The sequence below is a fragment of the Pantherophis guttatus genome, chromosome 3, assembly GCF_059756535.1.
Source record: "Pantherophis guttatus breed Tessera chromosome 3, ASM5975653v1, whole genome shotgun sequence".
Lineage (NCBI taxonomy): Eukaryota > Metazoa > Chordata > Lepidosauria > Squamata > Colubridae > Pantherophis > Pantherophis guttatus.
This window is the reverse complement of record NC_142065.1, coordinates 104,451,795-104,477,357: the sequence shown is the minus strand read 5'-3', so window position 1 is coordinate 104,477,357 and position 25,563 is coordinate 104,451,795. Positions and strand designations below refer to the sequence as shown.

Here is a 25,563-nt window from a genome sequence, read left to right as displayed (position 1 = left end):
GTTGGCTAATTACCGTCCAGTCTCCAACCTTCGCTTCGTTGCGAAGGTTGTTGAGAGTGTGGTAGCGCGACAGCTTCCTCAGTACTTGGATGAATCGTCTTATCCAGATCCTTTCCAGTCAGGCTTCAGGCCTGGATACAGCACGGAAACGGCATTGGTCGCATTGGTAGATGATCTCTGGAGGGCCCGGGACAGGGGTTGCTCCTCTGTCCTGGTCCTATTAGACCTCTCAGCAGCTTTTGATACCATCGACCATGGTATCATGCTGCACCGGTTGGAAGGGTTAGGGGTGGGGGGCACCGTGTCGTGGTGGTTCTCCTCCTTTCTCTCTGATCGGTCGCAGTCTGTGTTGACAGGGGGGCAGAGGTCGACCCCGAGGCCCCTTGTATGTGGGTTGCCACAGGGGTCGGTTCTCTCATCTCTTCTGTTCAACATTTATGTGAAGCCGCTGGGTGAGATCATCCGTGGTTTTGGGGTGAAGTATCATCAGTATGCTGATGATACTCAGCTATACATCTCCACCCTGGACCACCCCAATGATGCCCTTAAAGTGATGTCCCAGTGCCTGGAGGCTGTACGGATCTGGATGGGGAGGAACAGACTCAGGCTCAACCCATCCAAGACCGAGTGGCTGTGGTTTCCGACGTCCCGATATAGTCAGTTGGTGCCATCACTGACTATTGGGGATGAGTCATTGCCCCTCACAGAGAGGGTTCGCAACTTAGGCGTCCTCTTGGACTCACGGCTGTCTTTAAAAGAACACTTGACGGCTGTGGCCGGGAGGTCTTTTTATCAGGTTCGCCTGATTCGCCAGTTGCGTCCCTTTCTGGATTGGGACTCGTTAAATACAGTCACTCATGCCCTCGTCACTTCACGCCTGGACTACTGTAATGCTCTCTACATGGGGCTCCCCTTGAGGAGCACCCAGAGATTCCAGCTGGTCCAGAATGCGGCCGCGCGGGTAGTTATGGGAGCAGCATGGCGCTCCCATGTGGCTCCCCTCCTGCGCGAGCTGCACTGGCTCCCTGTGGTCTTCCGGGTGCGCTTCAAGGTCTTAGTTACCACCTTTAGAGCACTCCATGGCTTAGGACCGGGGTACTTACGAGACCGCCTTCTGCCACCAATAGCCTCTCACCGCACAGTACGCTCCCATAGAGAGGGGCTTCTCAGGGTGCCGTCAGCCAAACAGTGTCGACTGGCGGCCCCCAGGGGGAGAGCCTTTTCTGTGGGGGCACCCACCATCTGGAACGAGCTCCCCCCAGAGATACAGAAGATTCCGGATCTGCGCACTTTCTGCCGTGCCCTCAAAACATTCCTGTTTCAGCAGGCTGGCCTGGCCTAACTTTCCCTTTATATTGCTTTCGATTTTATTTTAAACTGGGATGTCTTGAATTATCTAGGACCAGAGTGTTTAGTATATTTTAATTGGTTTTTGTTTAATTAACATTTGTATTACATGTATTTTTTATCGTTCGCTGTTCACCGCCCTGAGTTCCTCAGGAATAGGGCGGTATATAAATTTAATTAATAAATAAATAAATAAATAAAACCTTCTTGTCCTTTTTGCTGTTCTGGGAATAGCACTCTTATTAGGTGGGACTGGTCTACAGGCCAGTGTTTCTCAACCTCAACAAATTTAAGCTGTGTGGACTTCAACTCTCAAAATTCTGGGAATTAAAGTCTACACAGCTGAATTTGAAAAACACTGATATAGGACTTGTCCAGTCAGGCAGAACTGTATGAACTCTTTAGTTCATACCTAAAGAAGCATCATTGTACTCAGAATTAATAAGAGCCAGGAACAAGGTAGAAAACATGAGTTTATTTTTGTGTGTATGTTATATGCGCTAGTACCAAACTATTCTTCTGTTTTCTTTTTCCTCCAGATTCTTTTCACCTTCCTAAAGTTTCCCAGTATCTGTATTTTCTTTTTGCTCCCACTCTTATTTACCGAGATGAATATCCCAGGTAATGAATAACTTTGCATGTGGCAATTTCATTTCTGTTATGAAGGGATTGGTATTATATGCATTTGCTTGTAGTATTGCTAATTTTTAGCCAAGCTGCAAATAGAGAGCCAGTTTGGTCTAGTGGTTACAGCACCAGCCTAGAAAGCAGGAGATTGTGAGTTCTAGTCCCACTTTAGTCATGAAAGCAAACTAGGTGACTTTCGGCCATTCACTCCCTCTCAGCTCAACCCACCTCACAGGATTCTTGTTGTGGGGAAAAGAGGAGGAGGAAGGTGAGTTGAATATGTTTCACTGCTTTGAGTTATTTGTAAAAAATTAAAGCAGGATACAAATAAATAAAAAGAACTTTTTTCTTTAGAATTTTAATTGCAGTAATAAAAACTAATACAAACTAAACCTACAGAAAGAGAATAGTATGAAGAAAAAGTACAAGAAAAAAGAAAAATGTGATAAGAAAATATGTAAAGAATTGGCTTTCAAACTGCACCACAACTCTAAACAAATTTAGAAACTTTCACCTACTACAAAGTTACAAAAATATACCTCTTCATCCCATGTTCCATTCCTTATCTATAAACAAATGTATAAAACATCAACTTTTTAATTCCAATGTCTGCAATTAGTCATTAAAGAATTGCCACAACTTTGCAAATAAAGATTGTACTTTAAATTTAACCAAATATACCAACTTCATATTCTTTTTGCTTCTAACAAACTTAATCTCTAATTCTATGAAATGTTGTAGGATTTGAATTCTCTTCACTTGTTTGTCCCATTGTATATTAAAGAGTTGCAGACAATCAAATATACTCATGACCGGAATGGCGCCTGCCCATTATGGTTGCAAGTTTTGATGGTGGTTAAGTGAAGTGACCGTGTGATCACTTCACTTAATGACCACCATCCCTACTCTCTGATGCAATCATTAAGCAGAGAATGGAGGAAGCCTTGGGACATCTAGGAGCAGGCCCTGGACTGCTTGCCCCAGACTTCCCAGGGCCTCCCCCACCCCCTGAGATACCCCATGTGGTGCTTCCCACCCCACAGGATCCCCACAGGCCTTGGACCTGCTTTTCCAATGGAGGTCTTCAGGCCTTGGACTAAGCAAATGGTTGCAGACCTTATTTTTATCATAACTTTTGAATTAAATACATTGTGCAACCGCATTAGCCTACATACTTTTTATGAGCAAAGCAAAATCACTCCACATTTCCTTTGTCCACCCATGCTTTCAGTCCCCAAAAAACAGGCTGAACTTTGATTATTTATTGGTTATATGAAGTCTTCAGAACTTTTTTCCATATTTTTCTGCCTATATATTTCTACCAGCGTTTATTCATTTAATTAATTTTAAAAAATCAAAGTATAACAATATCAATAATGACTTGTCAGATTCAGAACAAAACATGCACAATGTTTTGATGAACAATGTCATACCTATCAAATAAATTTACCTACATTATATAATTGAAATAATGTGATATATTCTTATGTTGAAATTGAATTTATATTGAGTTTGCTACAATCAACATCTAGGTAGTACACTTAATTATACTTGCTAAAAATATGACGTGGAATAATACCAAACTATTTGAGAACTGAAAAAATGATATCATGTTCTTTTCAGAACACCCACAATAAGATGGAGCTATCTGGCTACCAAGATTGCACAGGTTAGTGACTTTTCTTTACCTGATATTTCCCTGATGGAAAACAGTCCTTAGACCTAAAAGTACTTATTAGCTGTCTTGCTTGTGTATATCTATATCACTTTATTTTCCACTGCTATAAATCAGAGCCTTTGTTGTTGCCTAGTAAATCTGTGGCTTATTACAAACCCAACATAAGATGCTGGCTTATTCTAGCCTTCCATGATCTGGTGCCCTCTAAATATGTTGAAATTACAACAAGAATTGGAAATTAGCAAAAAGAAAACGATTCAGATTCTTCATTGAACAGTTTCTGAATCTATTTCCAGAACTAGTCCTTCAGCATTCACTTTCAGAGTCCTCAGAAACTATAGAAATAGTACTAGAAAATGTTTAGAACCATCTTTGTTTTCAAAGCAACTGTTTCTTTTGTGTTTGCTTCACTAATTGAGTATACTATATATTCATCAAGATCCTGAGAAAATGCACATGCACATAGTAATATTAATAAAGAGCCGGGGATCCATAGCTATTCTCCTGCAGAAAAGCTGAGGCATTTTAAAATAGAATATCTCCTCAGTCCCATCAGTTCTGGCAACTTTGCTAGTCATATGTGGGAAGGGCCCCCTTAAAATACCTAGACTTTCCTTCCTTTTCCATTTTGGGTTATTAACTCCGGTGGCAACTAAAATCATAGACAGTAACTCACTGTTGAATCCACACCATTATTTGTTTATATGAGTCCAGATCACCAGCATACATAAGGAAGGGTGATCAGAGGCATTTTGCCTATTTTACCCTGAAGCTCCACCAGAGGCAACTTATAGAAAGCTTCTCCAGAATATGAAATTATAGCCTAAGGCAACTGGAGAAGTATATTTTCCACCATTCTGCCTACATCTAGAACAATTACATTCTAAGCAGTAAAATAAACGAAGGTCACTTGAGGGAGATGGGTAGGTTTTTTAAAAAAATTGCCCTATGATTCCTTCCAAATTTCTCTGATTGTCAACTGATTTTGGTTTTTCCTCTTGTGTAGATTCTTGGTTCATTGTTCTATGCTTACTACATATTTGTAAGACTCTGTATTCCAACGTATCGGAATTATAGCCTGGGACACTTCAGTCTACGAGGACTAGTTCTTTGCATCTTCAACTCTATTCTTCCAGGTAAGCTTCTGTGAATCAGCCTGTGGTCTTTCCTTCAAAGCTTTTGAATGCAATGCAATTACAAAAGTGATATAGCTAACTATCTGAGGCATGCTAAATGTGTGTTAGCAAATGACCTCTCTAGGATTAGAGGAAATAAAGGCAAATGACCTCTCTAGGATTAGAGGAAATAAAAGAAGACAAGCATTATTTCTTTTACAGGCATTTTGTACCAGAAAAACATTAGCAATGGGCAGCCCTATACTTTTCTAAAATAACGTAAATACAAATAAGCTTCTACATTGTTTGCTCCAGGGGTGAAATGCTACCCGTTCGCTCCACTGCGGGTGAACAGGTAGTGGTAAAAACTACCGGTTTGGGCAGTAGTTTTAAAAAGTTTTTAAAAAAGGTTCCGACGATCACAGCTCTGCCGTGTGATCGTCGGAACCTTTTTTTTACTTTTTAAAAGAATTTTTTAACTACCGGTTTGGGCGAATAGATAGTAAAAATGCTTTAAAAACAAAAGTTGGCCACGCCTACCCAGTCACATGACACACACACACACACACACACACCCACAGAACCAGTAGCAAAAATTTTTGCATTTCACCACTGGTTTGCTCCTATCATTTTTTTGGGCAAAGGAGCTCCACCTTTAATTTAAACTTTAAACATATAAACACTGCTTCTGGATATACCATACCATGGTGCATTAAATTCTGGACCATTTTATGCAGCAGTTAGTGACCAGAGATTTTACATAGAGAACCTCTATTTGAAATTGTATTTCAATTACCTATATTTCTTTCCCAGAAGCATTTTACAGTATTCCTTTTTTCATATATGACTTTCATCCTATTTCCACCATTTGCAGTCTCTCCCATTCTTTCTCCTGCTTTTATATTGACTTCTTCCTATAACAGCTTCCTTCTTAACACATTTTTCTATCCCCTAATTGTTTCTGAGTTACTGTAAACTCCGTTCTTGCCATTTTTCTACACAGGGACAAAAATCCCTGTTTCAAATATTCCCAGCCACTAGACGTCCTTCTGCTTGGTCTATAGACACACCTACATAGGTGGCAGTGCTATGTAGATGTTCTGCAGTGGAGGTAGCTGTCACCGTGGCCAAAACATATAACAACTATGAATATTTCTTCTTGACCACTAAGTAATCCTCTACTTATAGAAAGGATACCACTTGTTGAAGTAAAGGCTCTTCAAAGTAGATGTTTTAAAAATATAAAACATTTCCCTTTTTCTTATTGTTAAACTTTCTTCCAGACACCTAGTGGTCAGCTTGTTCTGCTTGTTTCCTTTTCATCCTTTCTTTCATTTTGCACATTACAGTCTTGCTGTCATACCAAATCCCACTTTTCAACATGCATTGACACTGAGATGCTCCTGAAATCTATTCACTCAAATGCTGCCCCAGAAGGTAACTTCTTACAAGTAATCGTTAAAAATGACAGGCCATACTTGTTGTTTCCACAGGTATCATTAGAATACTTAGAACACTGAATAGACTGAAGATGCAGCCTGTTTTTAACTTTAAATTAAAATTAACTTGCTTTTTTTTCTTTAATGTTTACCTAGGTGTATTGATTCTGTTCCTGACCTTCTTTGCATTCCTTCATTGCTGGCTTAATGCTTTTGCTGAGGTGCTCCGCTTTGCTGACAGAATGTTTTATCAGGTAACTGAGGCCCAAAGTGCATAGTCTTGCCAGGCTTTTCTGAAAGAATAACTACAATGCAACAAATTGGCAAGGGGCAAGAAGGGAAAAGGTGCCCATTTAAAAAGAAATTATATGTACTTATGCTATATGTACATATGCAGATATGCACATGCATGTTATGCACTGAGTTACATTTATTTATTTTATATATATATATATATATATATATAATTATTATTTTGAATTTGTATACCGCCCTTCTCCCTGAGGACTCAGGGCAGTGAACAGCCAAGTAAAAACATCAAGTACAAATATTAAAATACAATTAAAAATATATATAAATTTGGCCCCATTAATTAAAAACGATAAACAAAACAATTAAAAACACTTAAAAAATTAGGCCAGCCCGGCTTGCTGGAAAAGGAAGGTTTTAAGGGCACGGCGGAAGGCACTGAGGTCTTGGATTCTCCTTATCTCGGGGGGCAATTGATTCCAGAGGGTAGGTGCCCCCACAGAGAAGGCCCTCCCCCTGGGGGTCACCAGCCTGCACTGTTTGGCTGATGGCACCCCGAGGAGGCCCTCTCTGTGGGAGTGCACGGGTCGATGGGAGGTCGTCGGTGGCAGCAGGTGGTCTCGAAGATAGCTAGGCCCTATGCCATGGAGCGCTTTAAAGGTGATAACCAACACCTTGAAGTGCACCCGGAAGACCACCGGGAGCCAGTGCAGCTCACACAGGAGCGGTGTTACATGGGAGCACCATGCTGCTCCCGTCACTACCCGCGCTGCTGCGTTCTGGACCAGTTGGAGCCTCCGGGTGCTCTTCAAGGGGAGCCCCATGTAGAGAGCATTGCAGTAGTCAAGGCGAGAGGTGACGAGGGCATGAGTGACTGTGCACAGGGAATCCCGATCAAGAAAGGTCAGTATATAATACTGACTGACAGACAGACATAATTGCCACATGTGCATTAGACTGTCTGTTACTATGTTGGTAGTTTGGCATGGTTTTATCCAGGAAGAAAAATGTTTTGTTAGTCTTGGCAATTGCTGAAGTCTTTGAATGGCAGATGATCTTACAGAAGCTTGTTCTGAATCTGTTATGTTTTCTTTAAGCTTGTAACAGTTTCTTGTGCAGCCTAAAAACAATGATAAAAATAGTTTTTGAGCCATAGTAAATCTACTTTATAGTATTTTCCCTACAAAGATCTAATAGTCTTCTAAGGGACAAGCCCTAAAGAATATGGTGAGATCTTTTGAAATATGTTCCTTATATTATATGAGTTTTGTGGGGTCTTCCATATTTTGGGATCACACCTCATCTTATTTCTGTTCATTGACTATTCCAACAAAATCTGATGAGTCATTTAGTCCAACAGATCTGGAAACATCAAGTTGAATGCTTCCATTCTAAAGTGTTTCAATAAGTTAGAAATATAAGTTGCAAGTGTTTTCTTTTTCTCTTTGTCTTCTTTTGACTTAGTCTTAATTCCTGTTGACTGCCTGGACTAGTCCCTGCAGCATTCTTGGCAAGGAATTTTTCAAAAAGGTTTTCCCTTGTCTTCTTCCTACAACTGAGAGAATGACTGGATAACTCAAGATAACCCACCTGGCTTTGTGCCTAAGGTGTGGGACTAGAACTCATAGGTTCCCATTTTTTGGCTTATTGCCTTAGCTACTGCACTAAACTGGTGTAAAGTTGCATCATCTCTCAATTTAGAGATTTGAAGATTATATTTGGGGTACTATTGAAATATTGGAGAAGCAGCAGATCCTTGATATAGTGGTCTTCAATTCTGAACTTCGCTCTCTGTTCTTTTTTATACCTTTTTAGGACTGGTGGAATTCTACATCTTTTTCAAACTATTACCGAACTTGGAATATCGTAGTACATGATTGGCTGTATTACTATGCCTACAGAGATTTCATTTGGGTAAGCAGCAGACTTATAACTAATTGACTAATTATGTTGATGCCATTTTTAAGTAACCACTTTAGATAGATTTTCTTCAAGATTTCCTATCCATGGGATTTTCTTGATAAAATACAGAAGTGGTTTACCATTGCCTTCTTCTGTACAGAATGAAATGACAGTTTTGCTATTGTCTCTAAAGCGATTGCCTACTCCAGCTTCTTCCTATATCACTTCTGCCCAATATAGGTGCCCATTTGCTTTAGCTGGCAGCTGGGATGATAGTCATCCCATGATGTATGTAGTCTTGGCAGACGTTCCCAGCATTCTTTACTCATCACTCCCCAGGAACACTCCCTGCCATAAGGAGGCAGTAAATCTGTACATTTTGAATTTAATCATTTTCTTTTTGTGTGTTTTTATTTGATACTCAGATGTATTTAAGTTAAGTTAACTTAATGGGAACTCTCTCTTCAGAGAAATATCACATATGTATTTATTTTGTGCTATGTTTGCACCACTATTTCTTCTAAAGGAGCCCATATTGGTATACCTCCTGATGGAAAACCATATTTTTAAAAAATCTGCATTTATAAATTTCTGTACAAAGTGCTAATAGGAAGTTTTGGATGATTTCCAGAAGCTGCGCAAATATTTTTTTTTTTTAATCATTGGACATTGTTTCTTTTGTCTGTCTGTCAACCTCAGTTCTTTGGAAAAAAATTCAAAGCAGTTGCTATGCTGTCAGTTTTCATGGTTTCTGCTGCAGTACATGAATATATCCTGGCTGTTTGCTTGGGTTACCTGTATCCAGTCCTGTTCTCCTTGTTCCTGTGTTTTGGAAGTAAGTATTAAATATATCCTTCAGCAAAATGTTGAGGGGAAAAATAATTTGAATAGTAAATGGCTAATTTGCAATGTGTCATATGGTGAGGTTCCAGCATGGCTAGCATTTGTACACTCTGACCCAGAAGTCATCTCTGATCTCAGATCACATTTCCTCTTTTCCGGAGCCAGTTTTGAAGTGATGGCGGAGTTGCTTGGTAGGAATATTTTAGGTATAGAGTACTTATTGGAGACAGATGGAATGAGTGTAAAGCCTGTCACTAATTTGCTGGGCAACATTGTGAGAGTAGAAGGGAGAAAAAACCAGAGAGTAGAGTGAAAGGTTCTCTCTTCCTCCTCTTAATAGCTGTGTGTTCTGCCTTTAATTTTTCCATATTGGAGTATAAAATTCAAATTACATTGTTAATTTTCAATTTGAGAGACTAGCCTTGTAATTTATTAAACATGTTTTATCATTGCAACAATGTTCTGATGCATTTGGGTCTAGAGGGGGGGGCGTAGAGTTTACAGTCTAAATGGTTATTTCCTTCCTTCAGTGGTTTTCAACTTCATTCTCCATGACCGGCGGAAAAACCCCATTTTTAACATCATCATGTGGACGTCCCTCTTCCTTGGCCAAGGTGTCCTTATATGCCTTTACGGGCAAGAGTTATATGCCCGTCAGTATTGTCCCAGGGAAAATGTGAGTAATCTGTTTGTAATAAGAATAGGTTCAGTTAGTATTCAGAGCCATGAATTTAGAGACAAGAACTACAAAAAAATTATATATGCATTAGCTGGCATTCAAGCTCTAGAAAAATTAAGACCATGCATTTTTGGAAGGTAGGGCAGGAAGGTAGCAAGGAACTATCCTGTTTTCCCCAAAATAAGACATTCCCTGATAATAAGCCCAATTGGGCTTTTGAGCGCATGGTATGCGCTCAAGGCCAACTGCTTATTTCAGGGTTAAAAAAAAAATAAGACAGGGTCTTATTTTCAGGGAAACACGGTACATGCATATGGAAGTTAGTAATTTCTTCATTCTATTAACTTCTTAGATTGTCCACTAGGTTTCGGTTCCACTCAGTACATTAGGATTTTCACCATCTCTGTTGTGGTATGCAGTGCCAGAATACATCTCATAAGTGCATGCACACAATGAGACTGTATGTAAGTGAAATGTCATTGTATAATTCCCAAGTCTGGTACCTGGACTGCAGAAGTTTGTAAAATCCTCTGGACACAGGTAGATTTACTGCTTTAACCTCATATAAGTTTACTGAAGTTCAATCTCAGGTGGAGCGGTTTCAAAACACAGGGTTTGGATCTGAATTTAGATCTGAGTGAGAAATACCTGGAAGTGATGGCAGTTTTGATCTCTCCTCCAAAAAGTCTGTCCAGATTTTTATTAGCAAGGAGAGTCTTGTAGATTTATGAAAATCATAGGGTTCTCTCTAAATTCTTTGCATTTCCTGGTTACCAAATGAAAATATATCTGGGTTATTATGTGAGTAAATGTGGTTTATTGGATGATGCTAGACAAGGCAAAGTATTCTATACTTTTTTGCCTAACATTACTGTTCCTCTTGTGTCTTCTAGCCAACTTTCCTGGATTATGTGAAACCACGTTCTTGGTCTTGCCCTCTTAGGATATGAAGACCTCTGGGAGTTGTCTTTAGAACCGAGATCAGAAGATGCTCTTTAGTCAAACAATAACAAATTGGGTCCAATGATATAAATGAGTTGAGCCTTTTTTTAAAAAAGGAAATTGTATGTATTTCTGGAAAATGATGGCATTTTGGCGCACAAGGCAGCTAAATCTGTACAAGGCCCAGTAGATTATTCTCATTCCTAGTTATTCCAATATGAGCCATTTACATGCTGGTCATGAAAACTGCTAAAAGGTTAGTGAAGAAATTTCTAGTTAAGTTTTGCCTATTGCAAATAGCTGTCTATGTAGTATTCCTTTTACCCATTGTTTCCTTAAAAAAGTAGTATTGTGTGATCTGGATAATAGTGACTATTTGCATAAATCTTCTGTCAGAATCACACTTGAAATGAGACATTTGAACTGTATTTGTACTACAGCTGCTACGAATAGGCCAGCTGCTGCTTTTGTCCAGAACCTGAGAAAAAAACAGGTATGGCTATTCACACTGGGGGGGTTAGAGAAAAAAATAAGGAACAGTTAAGGTACCTTTACAATTTATTTTATTTCTTAAACCATATTATGAAGGATTGCTGAAATATATTACTGAGAGCCCTCTTTGGTGATGAGTCAAAGATATCCCCCCCTTGTAAGTGAATGTATTAATACCTGGTTTAGATCACCTGCCATAAGTGGGCTTTTCCTGTAATAGCAATAATATAAATGTATGGTTTCGACGGATGCAGCCATGCAACAGATATTAGTAGAAATTGTAATTTGGCCTAGGGTAAATAAAAGTTGGGCATGATCCAACACTGCTTTAAAGGGTAAAATTATTGCCTGTGTGAATAATGTATTGTGAAAAATGTGTCTCATGTTTTGCTTTGACATCTTTCAGTATTTTTCTTTCAAATTAAAGTAAGCCCAGTGTTATTGACTGTACCGTCTAGTACTTCCTTTGATGCTTAGTTTCTTAATAATCTGACAACACAGAGTGGCCATTTACTACCAGGTTCATTTATCTTTTAGTTTTTGAACTGTTAACATAAGAAAATGTTAAGTACTAAACATGTTGTAAATTACATTGCAGGCTTATAGCAGAGTTATCAGGGATAGCCTTGTGGGTTCCATTAACATTTAGACTAGGACCAGTTTCTGTAATAATGATGTGTTCTATTGAAGATCACAGAATTTAAAACAAAATGTGTTTAAAACTTTCCTTCTCTCTTTAGTTTAAGACCAATTTAAATGTGATATTATTAACTTAACAATTGAATGAGACTTAAAAAAAAAAGAGGTTGTCGTGAAAGGTACATTTTATACTACCTTCTCTTCCTTGTTACGATCCCAGTTTGAAGAATTTGGAAGTGAAGCTCTCTTCATTTACAATCATAGGCAGTTTTCCTCTCTATCAATAAAAATTCACTCAGCCAGCAGATATACCGTATTTTTCAGAGTATAAGACACACCAGAGTATAAGATGCACCTACCTTTTTTGGTGATGAAGGGAAACAGTAATAAGAATATAATAAGTAATACTAGAATATGATATACTGGTATACTAGAATTAGTAGAAACTTGTTATTCTGTAACCATTAGGTTCCTGTAACACAAATATGCCTTTGTATTTGTATCACATATATTATGCCTTTATATTTGTATCTCTTGTAACAAACATATTCTGTTATTAGGCCTCTGTAATGTATCTGGTCTTTGTCAAACATATGTTTCTGTCATTTGATCTGAACCGATATCAATCTTCTTCCTGTTTTTCTTGTGCCATCTAAGAGCATGGTACGTATCTGAATTGCTTAACGCACTGTAAGCCGCCCTGAGTCTTCGGAGAAGGGCGGCATATAAATCAAATAAAAAAAAAAAATTGGAACTGCAGACATCATCAAAGGGATAATTTACACTTCAGCCCTAATTTACACCTTTGATCTGTATAAGCTCCTTCCTTGCAGAACCAGGGGGCCAAATGAGCAATTGGGAGAACAAAGGAATGATCAAGGAAGAGATAACACACCCACTAGGGGCCAGTGGGTGGGCGGGGCTACATTCGGTGTATAAGACACACCTAAATTTTCACCCCCTTTTGGGTGGGGGGGAAGTGTGTCTTATACTCCGAAAAATATAGTAGTTTCATGCATTAGATTCCTGTGAGGTAGTCTTTCTCAACTATGACCATAGTATCTTCAGTATTAATTTTTTTACAAACATCATTAATATGTGGTCATATGCCCATTATTTTTACATTCTTTATTGATTATCACTGCAGTGATACAGAACATAATTAGTATTGAAGAACTGAAAAAAGCACTGACTTGGAAAGCTTCAGTGTTCCAGTTAAAATAGCAGTTTGCTCAGTAACATTCCTCTGAAAGTAATAATGGGATGGATTAGGTATGGAACACCCTGAGACATATTTTTGCCAATGTGACACATAATCACTATATTGGTAGCTGACAGTTAATACCCTACAGGGCTGATATATAGCCTGTAGATAAATATTAGAGAACTCTGTTTCACTAGTGTGAACTATTCACAAGGTATTGGGGCTGTGACTCAAGTAAATAAAAAAATTGGAGATTGGGAAAATGAATACAGTCTGTATATATTTCAAGTTTTCCCTTAATTGATTAATGGTTCTCTAGCGCATTATAGATGATGGTGGTTGTTCTCTTTATTTTGTCTAATTTTGTTAAACTAAACTCATACAGTTTGTTTTCTGTAGTATAACTTTAATTACTTATTTAAAGTGATTTAATCTAACCACAGAACACTAGGGTCGACTGTTTTTCAAGATAAAAGCAGCTTCATAGTATTAAAAGGGCAACTGGAAGATTTTCATTCTGCAAAAATATTTTAAATACCTTTTGTTTTCTGAAAATTGAACAGACCCGTTTCAATACTCTGTTTAAAAAAAATTCTTAGAAGATGACAAACTGAAAGAAACCTTGGAAAATTTGATATAAGATTTACATGACTGATATAAATTAAACCATTAAATTATGTCATTTTAATAGAACAAGTTTCACACTGAAAGTTTTTACACTGAAACCAGATTTTCCTAAAAAAACATTGTATATATTTTAAGAATTGCTGGCATGGAATGCTTGTATTTATATTTGGTAATTTGTTATGGACAAATCAAATAACATTTACAGAAAGAATACTGAATTTGTTATTTTGAAATAAAACTTGTGTTGTTCTAAATTTGTTCTAAAATAAAAGTTTTGAGTCTCTCTAATCTTTTATTTCTTTAAAAGACACAAATTCAATTTTCTGTTTCCATCCTAAAGTCAAACTATAATATGATAGGATCTGCAATTAAAGAATACAGCATGAAGATAGATGGCAGATGGGAGATGAAGTGCCTGTATTTACCGAAATGATGCTGAATTGTATCAAAATTTGCTAATGAAATATTCCAGCACACAAGCATAAACATCTAGTGCAAGCTGTAATGACATCATAGGTCATGACATTATATTCAGTATATGACATGCTTCTCCTTTCCCTTTGCAAACATGCCCATGTATGCCAGCCCAGCATTACTAAAGTTATTGTGTTTAAGAAAACATTGGATTTTATGACATGGGGAGAAATAGGCTCAGACTCAACCCCTCCAAGACCGAGTGGCTGTGGTTCCCGGCGTCGCGATATAGTCAGCTGGTGCCATCGCTGACTATTGGGGGTGAGTCTTTACCCCCCACAGAGAGGGCTCGCAATCTGGGTGTCCTCCTGGATGCACGGCTGTCTTTAGAAGAACATATGACGGCCGTGGCCAGGGGAGCTTTTTATCAGGTTCGCCTGATCCGCCAGTTGCAGCCCTTTCTGGATCGCGACGCCTTGCGCACAGTCACTCATGCCCTTGTCACCTCCCGACTGGACTACTGCAATGCTCTCTACATGGGGCTCCCCTTGAAAAGCACCTGAAGGCTCCAACTGGTCCAGAATGCAGCTGCGCGGGTGGTTATGAGCGCAACTCGTGCCTACGTGACACCCCTCCTGTGCGAGCTGCACTGGCTCCCAGTGGTCTTCCGGTGCGATTCAAGGTGTTGGTTACCACCTTTAAAGCGCTCCATGGCATTGGACCTGGATACCTTCAAGACCGTCTTCTGCCACCAGTAGCCTCCCACTGGCCAGTTCGCTCCCACAGAGAGGGTCTCCTCAGGGTGCCATCGGCCAAATTATGTCGGCTGGCGACACCCAGGGGGAGGGCCTTCTCTGTGGGAGCCCCTGCCCTTTTGAATGAACTGCCCCCAGAAATTCATAAAATCTCTGATCTCCGTGTATTTCGTTGTGCCCTCAAAACCTTGTTATTCCGCCAGGCTGGGCTATCAATGTAAAGATTTTAATTGGTTTTAAATATGGGATTTTAAATTTGGGGTTTTATAATTGGGCCTATCATTTAATAATTTTAATAATTTTTAAATTTTGTCTGTCTTTGTGCTTTTAATCAGGCTGTACACCGCCCTGAGTCCTTCGGGAGAAGGGCGGTATAGAAATAAAATAAATAAATAAATAAAATAAAATCTCTGCATGAAATGTTCAGTTTAATTAAAGAGAACACATAGCTCAGGGGTGTCAAACTCAAGGCCTGCAGGCCGAATGTGGCCTGCGGGGTCGCCCTGGAAACAGCAAAGGACTGGCCCACAGTGCCTTTGCCAGCAAAAACGGAGCTTGAGAGGTGCGTGCGGCCCTCTTGGGCTCCATTTATGGCTGCGACGGCCTCTGCCAGCAAAAACTGACCCATCATGGCCCCATTTCCGGCTGCGACGGCCTCCTGCAGCCCTCTGCCAGTGAAAACGCAGCTTGGGGAGCTGTGCAAGGCTTTCCCGGGCCCTGTTTTTTGCTGCAGCGGCCTCCTGCAGCCCTCTGCCAAATGGAGCTCAGGGAGCCGAGCTACGTTTTCGCTGGCAGAGGGCTAGCAAAACAAACTAAAAGCAAAACAAAAGGAGAAATGTTTCCTTTTTTGCATTTCAGTATGCAAGAATGGACAGGAAAGCAGAAAGGGAAAGAGGAAAGACAGAAAAATAAGGAAAGATGGAAAGAGAGCAAGGAAGGAAAAATGAGGAAAGGGGAAGGAAGAAGAATGAAGAGGGACGGAAGGAAGGAAAGAAGGAAGGAGATGAGAGGGAAGGAGGGTCTGAGGGATATCCTGACTTAGCACTTGGCCACCACAGGTGCCCCTAACACAAGTGACAGAGCTGGCCACGCCCCCCCATCCCCCCCCCCCCCCGTCAAACACAACCCTGTTGCAGCCCTCAATGAAATCAAGTTTGACACCCCTGACATAGCTAGATAGTTTTTGAATAATAAAAACATGTTACTTGGTGTTATCATGAAAAGTAGCTTGAAGTATGCCCAGAATCAAGTGCAATATTAACTACACTATTCATTTGCAAAGAAGTTGGACTAAAACAACTTCTAATAATATCTTAGTTTCTCTCCAATCATCATTGCAAAGAGCATATTGGTGGAGTTCTCACAACATGTCAGTCAGCATTTATATTATTTGGTGTGACTATAACAACCATGATTCAGCTGAACAAAAAAGAACAAAGACCTTAATCTGGTGCATGAACTAAATCATTTTCAAAAATACACTATTATTCAACTGTAGTAGTGGTTTCTATACAAGCTGAATATAAATTCAAAATGCCTGAATAATTGTGAATAGCATAAAAAGTTTTGTTCCTAAAACATGAATTTTCCATTCTTTAAGAACGTTTGGGTTTCGTGAGCCTTGTCATTGATACAAGAACAGCATTTAAAAGATTTATTATAATCTAGCAAAAGAAACCTATTTGTGTGTTTGTTTGAAAAAAAACATGTAAATAATGTCCTTAGATTTAAAAAAAAGTGCCAATTCTTATTTTCTTGCAAAAGTACACATAGTGTCCTAATGAACTTCATTTTTATAGCTTCACAATCTTTTAGATCCGTGATGGTGATAGCTTGCGGAGCTATTTCTGCGGGCACACAAGCCGTCGCCCTAGTTCAGCTCTACCACGCATATGTGCCCACCTCCCGGCGGCCAGCTGATTTTCGGGTCTCTGTTGCACATGCGGGAGACATGCATGCATGCCCATGCCACCCCTCCCCTCTCAGGAGTCTCCATGCGGCCTGTTTTGGATGCCAGGTACGTACAGGGCTCACGCTGAAAAATGGGCCTACTGGAAGTCCAAAAATGGGTCGTTTCGGCCTCCGGAGGGCCTCCTGACGGACGGGGAGGCAGTTTTCACCCTCCCCAGGCTCCAGGAAAGCTTCCAGAGCCTGGGGAGGGTGAAAAACAGCCCTATCGGGCCTACTGGAAGCCTAGAAACGGGCCGTTTCCGGCCTCTGGAGGATTCAAGATGGCCTGCTAGGCCCAAAACGGGGCATGGGGGGGGTCTTGTGGGGATGCATGGGCGCATGCGCGGGGAGCAGGGCAGTGCAAGGGGGTTGTGTGCGCATGTGGGGGGCAGGGCATTGTATTATGGGTGTGGGCATGTGTGTATGCGATCCCCTGCTTTTGGCACATGACACATTTATTGTTCAAGCAAGGTGGTTCAGATTTTTCCCTTGGAAGCAATGACAAGGATTATACCTTTGCTAGGGATAAGAGGAAATGGAATTCAGTTTTCATCCATTGGATGAGTCAAAGACCATGATTTTGAAGCAGCTAATTTTATTGACTGTTGGTTAATTGTAAAACATTGATTAATTGTAAAATGTATTGAACTGTGTGTGTGATCTTTGTGTCATGGAAAAAAAATTATACTGTGCTACAGAAATGTAAATATATTTTGCTATCTGTGAAACATGTTGCCTTCATTCATATCCGACATACTTCATTCAAGCTGTAAAGCATGTGACCACAAAAAGTTTGCTAGAAAAGTAGGTGGCATTAACTCTATTTGTAATATTTATTTGCAAGGTCACAAGTGGCACCTTCAATAAAAACACCTAGCTAATGGCCCTTACCTTTACAAGATGTAGGGATTTTTTTCTGCTGCAGTGCCTGGTAATATGATATGTGGGATTTGATTTTGTGACTCTCTTAATAAAAATGTTCACATCTACAATAGAATAAAAACAAACAAGGAAAAATCAAATTAGGTAAATAATTGGGATTATCCAATTAAGTATTAGGTATGTGTGTATCTATATAACTATTATAAATCCTCCTTATAAAATAGCTTTTGGTTTTCAGCAAGTTGCTTGACTTTATCCTGTATTAGATACAGATGGAACACTCAATTGAACTTTTCTGAGGCTAAGGTTGATTGGATTAGTACTTCAAGAGACAGTTGGGGGATCCCAGAGTTATAGCCTAAACTGGGAACCAGTTTCATACCATGCAGGGAATCTCACAGGAGTGTGTCAGGTAATCACCAGCATCTGAGTACTTCAAGAGATGCTTCCTTATGTTGCGATTCTCCTACTTAATTTGGAAGTTAACTGTTCAAGCCCAGCTTTATTATTCAACATATCCCAATTGATCTCAACAGAAGAGAATACCTCTAACTTGAACAGAGTTCTTGGTTGCTCTCTGGGTTTGGTTGTTTGCTGACGTTTTATTTCCCAACTATCTAACATTATCAGTGTGTCTGTTGCCCCGATGACTTACCTAGTTGGATAATGAAACACCTGCAACCAAGCTCATAGAGTACCAAGAACTCCACGCCTCGTTTGATTGCAAAGACAACTATGAAGTCAACCCTTGGAATATTAAAATGCACATATAAGTATTCTATCTGGAACCTCGAAGATACTCATTCTAACAATGCGTTAACGTTTCTGGATTTAGTTTCTTGGGAATCCCGAAATCGGCGCCATTAAGTACCCTTAAGCACTAGCTCCTTATTCATAGTGCTCGCTGCATCTCTACGGCGCTTTACAGGAATCAGACAAAGCGGCTTTCTTTAAAGAATCGGGAACCGAATCAAGCAAGCAGGAATCGAGAAAGAGAGGCTTCCAAGCGTGCGTGGGAGGGGGTGAGTTCCTGGGCGGGGCGTTTTTTGGCTTCGCGAAGGCTCCACGCAAAAGGCGTCCTAGGTTCCCATAGCAACAGCGGCCGTCTGGAAGCCGGAAGAAGTAGGTAAAGCCATGCCTCGAGCTGTTTTGTCTTCGCTCAGCCCGCTGCCAAATAGCTGAAGGGTTCTGTTGCGCGGTATTGCGGCTTTGGCCCTTTGAGATCGGGCCACGATGACTTACTTGTCATGCGCTGACGCTTCTAGTCCTCATGAAGCAATCGCTTGAAAGCTCATTGCTTACTTGGGACGGAGTGGTGGATAATGTTCAGTCTTGGAGGTGGAGGAGACCTTCCCAGGAGCGGAAAATTCGTGCTGCAGCATTTTTCTGATAATTCATAACATTCATAAAATGGCTCCTTGAATGGTTCCAGATTTGGCTTTTTAAAAACGGGCAGATGGTTAACTTGTTACAGGATTTTCCCTTCGTTAAAAGCAATGGCATTTCAAAGCTATTGATAATATGGAAGATATCCGGAGGTTTGCATGGTGATTAATAAGGACGTGATTAATATTACACTTCAGGTGTGATGTGACATAGATGATTTCAAAGCAATATTATACAGATCAGGTTTCAAATACACGAAAATCAATTCATGGAGCTATGAAGTGTTGAGATGCGCCATGTATTAACACAAAAAAAATCAGTATAAATTTTTAAAAAGCTAAATCTATTCACTCAGTTATTAAGTGAGTCCATTTGTCTTATTCCCTTACTTAGCAGGTGTGCTTACTATTTGCTCTCCTTACTATTTGTGTTGTTGGGTTTGGATGTTCAGATTGGTTCTCAGATTCTTAAAATTATTTGTGTTTTTTTTTCCAGAATTGTGTTATTTTCAGAAATCCAAACTAAAGATTGCTTTGGGTTCAAGCCAGAAAAAAATAATTTAAAAATACATTCATGATGGAGAGTAAAATGGTGGCATTCTTATTAACTAAGCTTTTTCCCTAAATTAAATCAATTGAAAATCACCAGGCAAATAACTGGGATTATTACTGTTTCTCAAATGCCCCAAAACAGTTACTGCAGAAATCCTAGATAGAGATAGTATTCCTTTTTAAAAAAATAATTTTTATTAAACAGTTTTGTCTCTAAAAACAACATAAAAAACAACCACAGATATATAAAAACAAAACAAAACATAACAAACAGTACATACCCTCTAGGACAATGATGGTTAACCTTTTTGCCGTCGCGTGCCAAAAGCAGGGGGAGCACAGGGGGATTGCATGTGTGTGCCCGCATCCATAATTCAATGCCCCCCTGCCCCGCTGTGCATGCTTGTGCCACCCCCCTGCGCTCCCCCCGCTTTTGGCACCTAATGGCAAAAAGGTTATTGGTGGGCCTGGTAGACCTGTTTTTTGCCCTTCCCAGGCTCCAGAGGCTTTCTTGGAGCCTGGGGAGGGCAAAAACGGCCTCCCACACCCCCTGGAGGCCCTCCAGAACCTGGAAACAACCCGTTTCCCAACTTCCGGTGGACCCGGAAGGTCCGTTTTTCAGCCTCCTCAGGCTCCAGACACTTCTTGGAGCCTGGGGAGGGCGAAAACGGCCTCCCCGGCCCCCCAGGGGGCCTCTAGGAGCCTGAAAACACCCTCCCAGAGCCTCTATGCGAGCCCTGTACTTACCTGGCACCCAAAATGGGCCGTGTGGTGACTCCTGGAAGGGGAGGGGAGGGGAGGGGTGGTGTGGGTGGAGCCAGCTGAAAATCAGTTGCGTGTGCATGTGCGCTGGAGCTTATCTAGGGCAACGGCTCGCATGCCCACAGATATGACTCTGTGTGCCACCTGTGGCACACGTGCCATAGGTTCGCCATCACGGCTCTAGGGTCATTTTACAGCTTTCTGTGTCAGCATACATATTTTGCTTTTGTAGTTCTCTATTCTATCATATCCATTTACATCTCAATAGTAGTATAATAACGTTACATCAATGTATATATTAACACACATAGAGATAGTATTCCGAATAACAAATCCCTTTAATTAGGGCTTATTCATTCCAATAGGTATTAGGTTTGTGCAACAGCCTAAATAACTTGGAACGGTCCTTTAGAACAGGAAAGATTTTACTAATGCTTCATAAGAGGAAGTTTTATAGATTTACAATAGGCTTACATAACTTCGAGACATTTAATTCTTCCTGTTTAGAAACATGGCAGCATTAAAGAAATGGAGTTGTTGGGGTTTTTTGCCATCTTCCAAGATTTTTTTTCAATTTCCTAAGCTAAGTAACTAGAATTTTGAGTTATTGTCTGCCACATATGGGAGACATCATGTTGGGAAGACTGCTGTAGATAACTCTTTCTTACTACAAGTGATAACATGAGTGTATTTTTTAGACTTATCCCATGGGCATTAATGTAAAATACATGCTCTGTGTATAGGTACCTTACATTGAATCCTTAAGTACAGAATTTGAAGCTGAATACTATCATTTACAGACATACCATCTATTCTTATTTTATCTATATATCTTGTAGATAACTTGCTTTTGCAAACAAGTCTCTTGATGAGAAAACCACCTCAAATCAATATTTTATCATGTCTGATCAGAGGGAGCAAGTTCCAGCATTGCCTTCTACTTCAAAAGAAGAGAGCAAACAAGTCAAAGATATTAACTCCTTACTGCTTATTAGTGACAGCAGTAAAGGTAAATCTCACAAGTATTATTTAATGTCATTTTATATTTGATTCACTACATTTGCCCCTGTTTTTTTATTATTGGAATGTATTGTTTATTTCAAGTATCATAGGTTATTGCTTATAGCTGTTGTTTTAATCTTTTTACAATGCCCAGAATCACTGTTGTAAGATAAGTGGCCATATATATTTAAATAAATAAAATGGCTGTTAGAAATTGAGGCAATTGATTATTTGCTAACTATCTTCTCTGCAAAAAGTGCTACCTGCCCAGAATAGGCCAAACGGTAAGAAAAATTTCCTCATAGTAGGAGTCCTTCAGGAGAGGAGCAGAATGCTTTGGGAGGTGAAAGACTTTCCTCTGGAGGAACAGAGACTAGATGACCCTCTGCCAGGTGAGCTAGAGTAGTAGATTCTTGTGCTCAGTAGGGAGTTGGACTATATCAGGGCTGTCAAACTCCTGCCCTGCGGGCACGGATGCGTCATGCATTGGCCATACCCATGCCTGGTTTAGCGAAGGGGGGGAAGTCCCAATATGTCACATGATGCCGCCGTGACACCGCAAGTTGGACACCTCTGGACTATATGATCTCTCAGATCCATTCCAAACCTTCCATTCTGCCATTCACTATTGTAAAGCAGTCAGGCATTTGTGTTGTCACTTAGACAGAAAACCTGTTTAAAGTAGGAATGTTGAAAAGAATAGTAGTAATTCTACTTCACCGCTGTTTCTAATCCCCAAGCCTTTAGTTCGAGTCTTAGACTAGCCCATGATTCTTCCTGCCTATCTCCCTATCTCCTATGGTTCCACCTGGCTGGTATAAACTGGCAGAGTTAGCACATTCCAGATTCCTTTCATTAAACAATTTTTACCTAATAACCCAGCCGTGATCCATGTGGCTACCATCATGATAGGGCTCCAAAAGACCTTGAAGACTTAGCTGCTCTCTCATGCCTTGGTTAGGATGGACAGAGCTTGTTAGAGAAGATTTTCTACATGTTCTGTATAGAATTGGCAGGTGCCATCTTGGTTATTTATATTGCATTGTGTTTTTCATTTTTCGCTTGTTTGTTTTTTGACATTGTGAGTCATCCAGAATTGTTTTGGAATTTGTGACATCTAAATCTAATGAAATAAAGAATAAGCAAACAAACCGTTTAGGTGAGTTTTTAAGTCTCCAGTAGATAAATATGATGAGGTAGGTGGAAAATACTTGGAAATCCAGATATTTCATATTTATAAAAAATCGGTTTTATAGGCAACCATAATCCCTTATTGCTTTGCAGTTGGGATCTGATATTATTTCTGTTTCTTAATCCCTACCTAAAATATAGGTTAATGTACAAACCAAAATTTTAAAATAGTTTGTCAGGCTCCAAAAATGCATATCTAATATAATCCTAAGGGTAGAAACTTGCCAAGTGAGGACTGAAGTTAGAACTTGGTTATTAATCTTTAATTATTGATTTAAATGAGATTATTTCCTATTTGGGTTGATTCTGCCTCACCTATCTGATTAATCCCAGACTGGATTCAAACAATATATTTTAAAAAACTACTGTATTATGTGGCATTAATTCCTTATATTTTGTTGAATTTATTCAGACCAAGATGGTTATTAGAGAAAGGCTTTAGACATTAAATTTCAAAACAAGGGAAATCATAAACCCATTTTAGTTAATTTCATAAAATAAGGCCTCATTCAGTCCTGTACAGTCCTGTACAGTCCTGTACAGACTGGACTTGTCCAGTGACATCTAACATCTAGTGAATCTTATAATTCAATAATAATACCTTCCAAATGCTCTGCCCATTGTTTACAGTACCCCAATAACTGCTGTTCCAGTCTATCTTTCTACAATAGGAACCATGCAGGGGTGGGTTGCTACCGGTTCGCCCCGGATTGGGCGAACTGGTAGCGGTGGCGACAGGCTCCGCCCACCTGGCCAGACATCTCTGTGCATGCGTAGAAGCGTTGCGCGCAAGAGCGCACACGTCCACAAGCGAACTGGTAGCAACGGGATTTGAAACCCACTACTGGAACAATGCAACTTTAAAATAGGATGGCAATTTGCAAATATGGCAAGAGTGAAGCATTGCCATTTTGCCACTTTTGCGACTATGGTGTAGACTTGAATCTGAGCTCTTACCATGTTTGGACAGCCTTAGTATTTGTTTTTGCTGTTGGTGCTGCAGACATCTCTTTCTTTCTTAGAACGGGAGAAGTAGATTTATCTACTGAGAAAATACTAAATGCTTGAGTAGTATAGGTAATCTCCATAGCAGAAGTATATCTTTGGGGGGCGGGGAGGGAATCAGAATCACGGACAACAAAGAAACAGAATATTTCTTTTATTATAAATGGTTAAACTTGGAAAGCATTCAATCTTTAACTCTCCACTCTCACAAATTAATTCCTTGCTTACTTCTGTTTTAATCAGGAATGAACTTTTTCAAAATTATCTTTTCCAGTCTAGTCTGAATTTAAGATTTTCTTGGAAGCTGCTGATATTAAAATTATGTTTTAACCCATGCTGGAGTAATAGATAACATTCAGTGTATGCTTTCAGTCTTATTTATATCATAGTTGTATAATTGAGCCCATTTCATAAAATGTGGGGTACATTGCAAGAGCTATCCATACAAAAAACAGAATTATAAAAAACTTAGATTTTTCTCTCTAAAATCTCCAAAATGGATCTGTGATTTCTACTGACTTGAAATAAGGAATGAAAACCATTTCTTCTCAGGTGTACCAAAATTTCCCAGTCCAGTCTGCACAAAAGGAAAAGAAAGGTGGAGGAAACAGGAACCTTTTCTCCCTATTAAAATAATAAATCTTCCTGCAGTACCTGCACTGTAATTTTTGTGCAAATAGAATAACACATGAAACCTATTACTATGGGTCTTTTCTTAGCATGGCCAGTTCAACATATGATAACTGAGAGGAAACACCACATGTCCAGTTATGCACACACCACCTGGTTCATGCTGAAAAGAATGGGAAACTGACCAAGTGATGCCTGGTGCCTTAGAATCTACAGTAGCTCATAGCACTAATCCTGATGCACTTCTGAGTGGCCTTCTCCCATCCTTGTTTTTATCCCTTCCCCTTTTACCTTCTTCCCAATAATTCTGCTTATAGCCTCCAAGGGCTGAATAAAGTTTCAAAGAGCTCTCAGCCAAAGATTCAACTGCCTGCCTGTGTGAATAGATATCTGCCTGTATAAGAGAGAGAACAATAACAATTATGCTTTAGATGGTGAAAGGGAAATCTTCCAACAAATTATAAACAGAATATTTATATGTCTTTCCTGCTCTTTCCAGAATTCCCTGAGTTAAGAGACAAACCAACTGTGGAAGTTTACTCCAAATCTCATTCAAAACCCTTGCAACGTGATTTCATCCCAGAAGAGATATTTGTTGCTCTGACTTCTGCTGCCAATCCAGTCCAATATCCTCCTTTTTTAAAACCACCCAAGAAAACAAAAAGTTTTGACTTTCAGGTCTGCAAGTTCATTTTCACTATTAGAATATTTGCTTCTTGAACATAAAATCTATCACAACACCTACCGGTTAATGGTCTGCTGTAGTTCTGAATAATACCAACCATTGGGTCTTGGCAGGTTTTATACTAGCACAGACAACCCTGGGTAGCTATTAGAGATATTCCCTTCTCCTTCTTAGCCACAAGAGCAGATCTAGATTTTTCTGTCTCTTTGCAGACTGGAAGTAGGATTGCAGGATAAGAGGCCACTAAGCATAGTAAATGCAAGGTGACATGTAAGAATTGAATGGAAGAAACAACACCCAGACTTTCATTTTGGCCATAGCAAATTACATAGAATTTTTAGATCATGATTTGTAGAAAAAGTTGTAGTGGAGGGGTTGTTAACACTACACAGAGCCAAAACAGATAAGCTGTATTGTAGCACTCGCCAGGAGCATGAGATCAAGAACCTGTTAGCATTCCTAGTAAGCCCCATTTAAACCATGATAGTTTAGGTAATGTTAATTTCCTGCAGACATCTGCCTTTGGCTATGTGGCTATCCTCAGAGAAGAGAACCTTTGTGTGTAAG

At 39.8% G+C, this 25,563-nt stretch overlaps 2 protein-coding genes and 1 long non-coding RNA gene across 11 annotated transcripts in view; 2 read left to right on the top strand and 1 right to left on the bottom strand.

The window, feature by feature from the left end:
- The window catches only part of SOAT1 (sterol O-acyltransferase 1), a 42,267-nt gene extending 28,201 nt beyond the window's left edge, over window positions 1–14,066 (top strand). For all 4 annotated transcript variants that reach the window (XM_087890133.1, XM_087890132.1, XM_060690134.2 and 1 more), the window contains 8 exons: window positions 1,887–1,968; window positions 3,598–3,643; window positions 4,659–4,788; window positions 6,363–6,460; window positions 8,271–8,369; window positions 9,057–9,192; window positions 9,731–9,876; window positions 10,773–14,066. In XM_087890133.1, the coding sequence (XP_087746259.1) occupies window positions 1,887–1,968; window positions 3,598–3,643; window positions 4,659–4,788; window positions 6,363–6,460; window positions 8,271–8,369; window positions 9,057–9,192; window positions 9,731–9,876; window positions 10,773–10,829 (794 nt within the window). In that variant the 3' untranslated portion in view covers window positions 10,830–14,066. The remainder of the gene's footprint in view (window positions 1–1,886; window positions 1,969–3,597; window positions 3,644–4,658; window positions 4,789–6,362; window positions 6,461–8,270; window positions 8,370–9,056; window positions 9,193–9,730; window positions 9,877–10,772) is intronic.
- Window positions 9,799–17,883, bottom strand: LOC117661159 (uncharacterized). The gene is made up of 3 exons (XR_004589894.3): window positions 17,794–17,883; window positions 12,148–12,229; window positions 9,799–9,885 (listed from the first exon to the last, which is right to left on the bottom strand). It is a non-coding gene; the product is annotated as an uncharacterized LOC117661159 (long non-coding RNA).
- A 666-nt stretch (window positions 17,884–18,549) lies between these two features.
- Window positions 18,550–25,563, top strand: part of AXDND1 (axonemal dynein light chain domain containing 1) — a 46,278-nt gene continuing 39,264 nt past the window's right edge. Inside the window, exons 1-3 of one of the 6 annotated variants that reach the window (XM_034409709.2) lie at window positions 18,550–18,806; window positions 21,323–21,492; window positions 24,811–24,989. In XM_034409709.2, the coding sequence (XP_034265600.1) occupies window positions 21,384–21,492; window positions 24,811–24,989 (288 nt within the window). In that variant the 5' untranslated portion in view covers window positions 18,550–18,806; window positions 21,323–21,383. Of the gene's footprint in view, window positions 19,567–21,322; window positions 21,493–24,810; window positions 24,990–25,563 lie in introns of all 6 variants that reach the window. The other 5 variants (XM_034409704.3, XM_034409705.3, XM_034409708.3 and 2 more) reach the window with 5 other exon arrangements.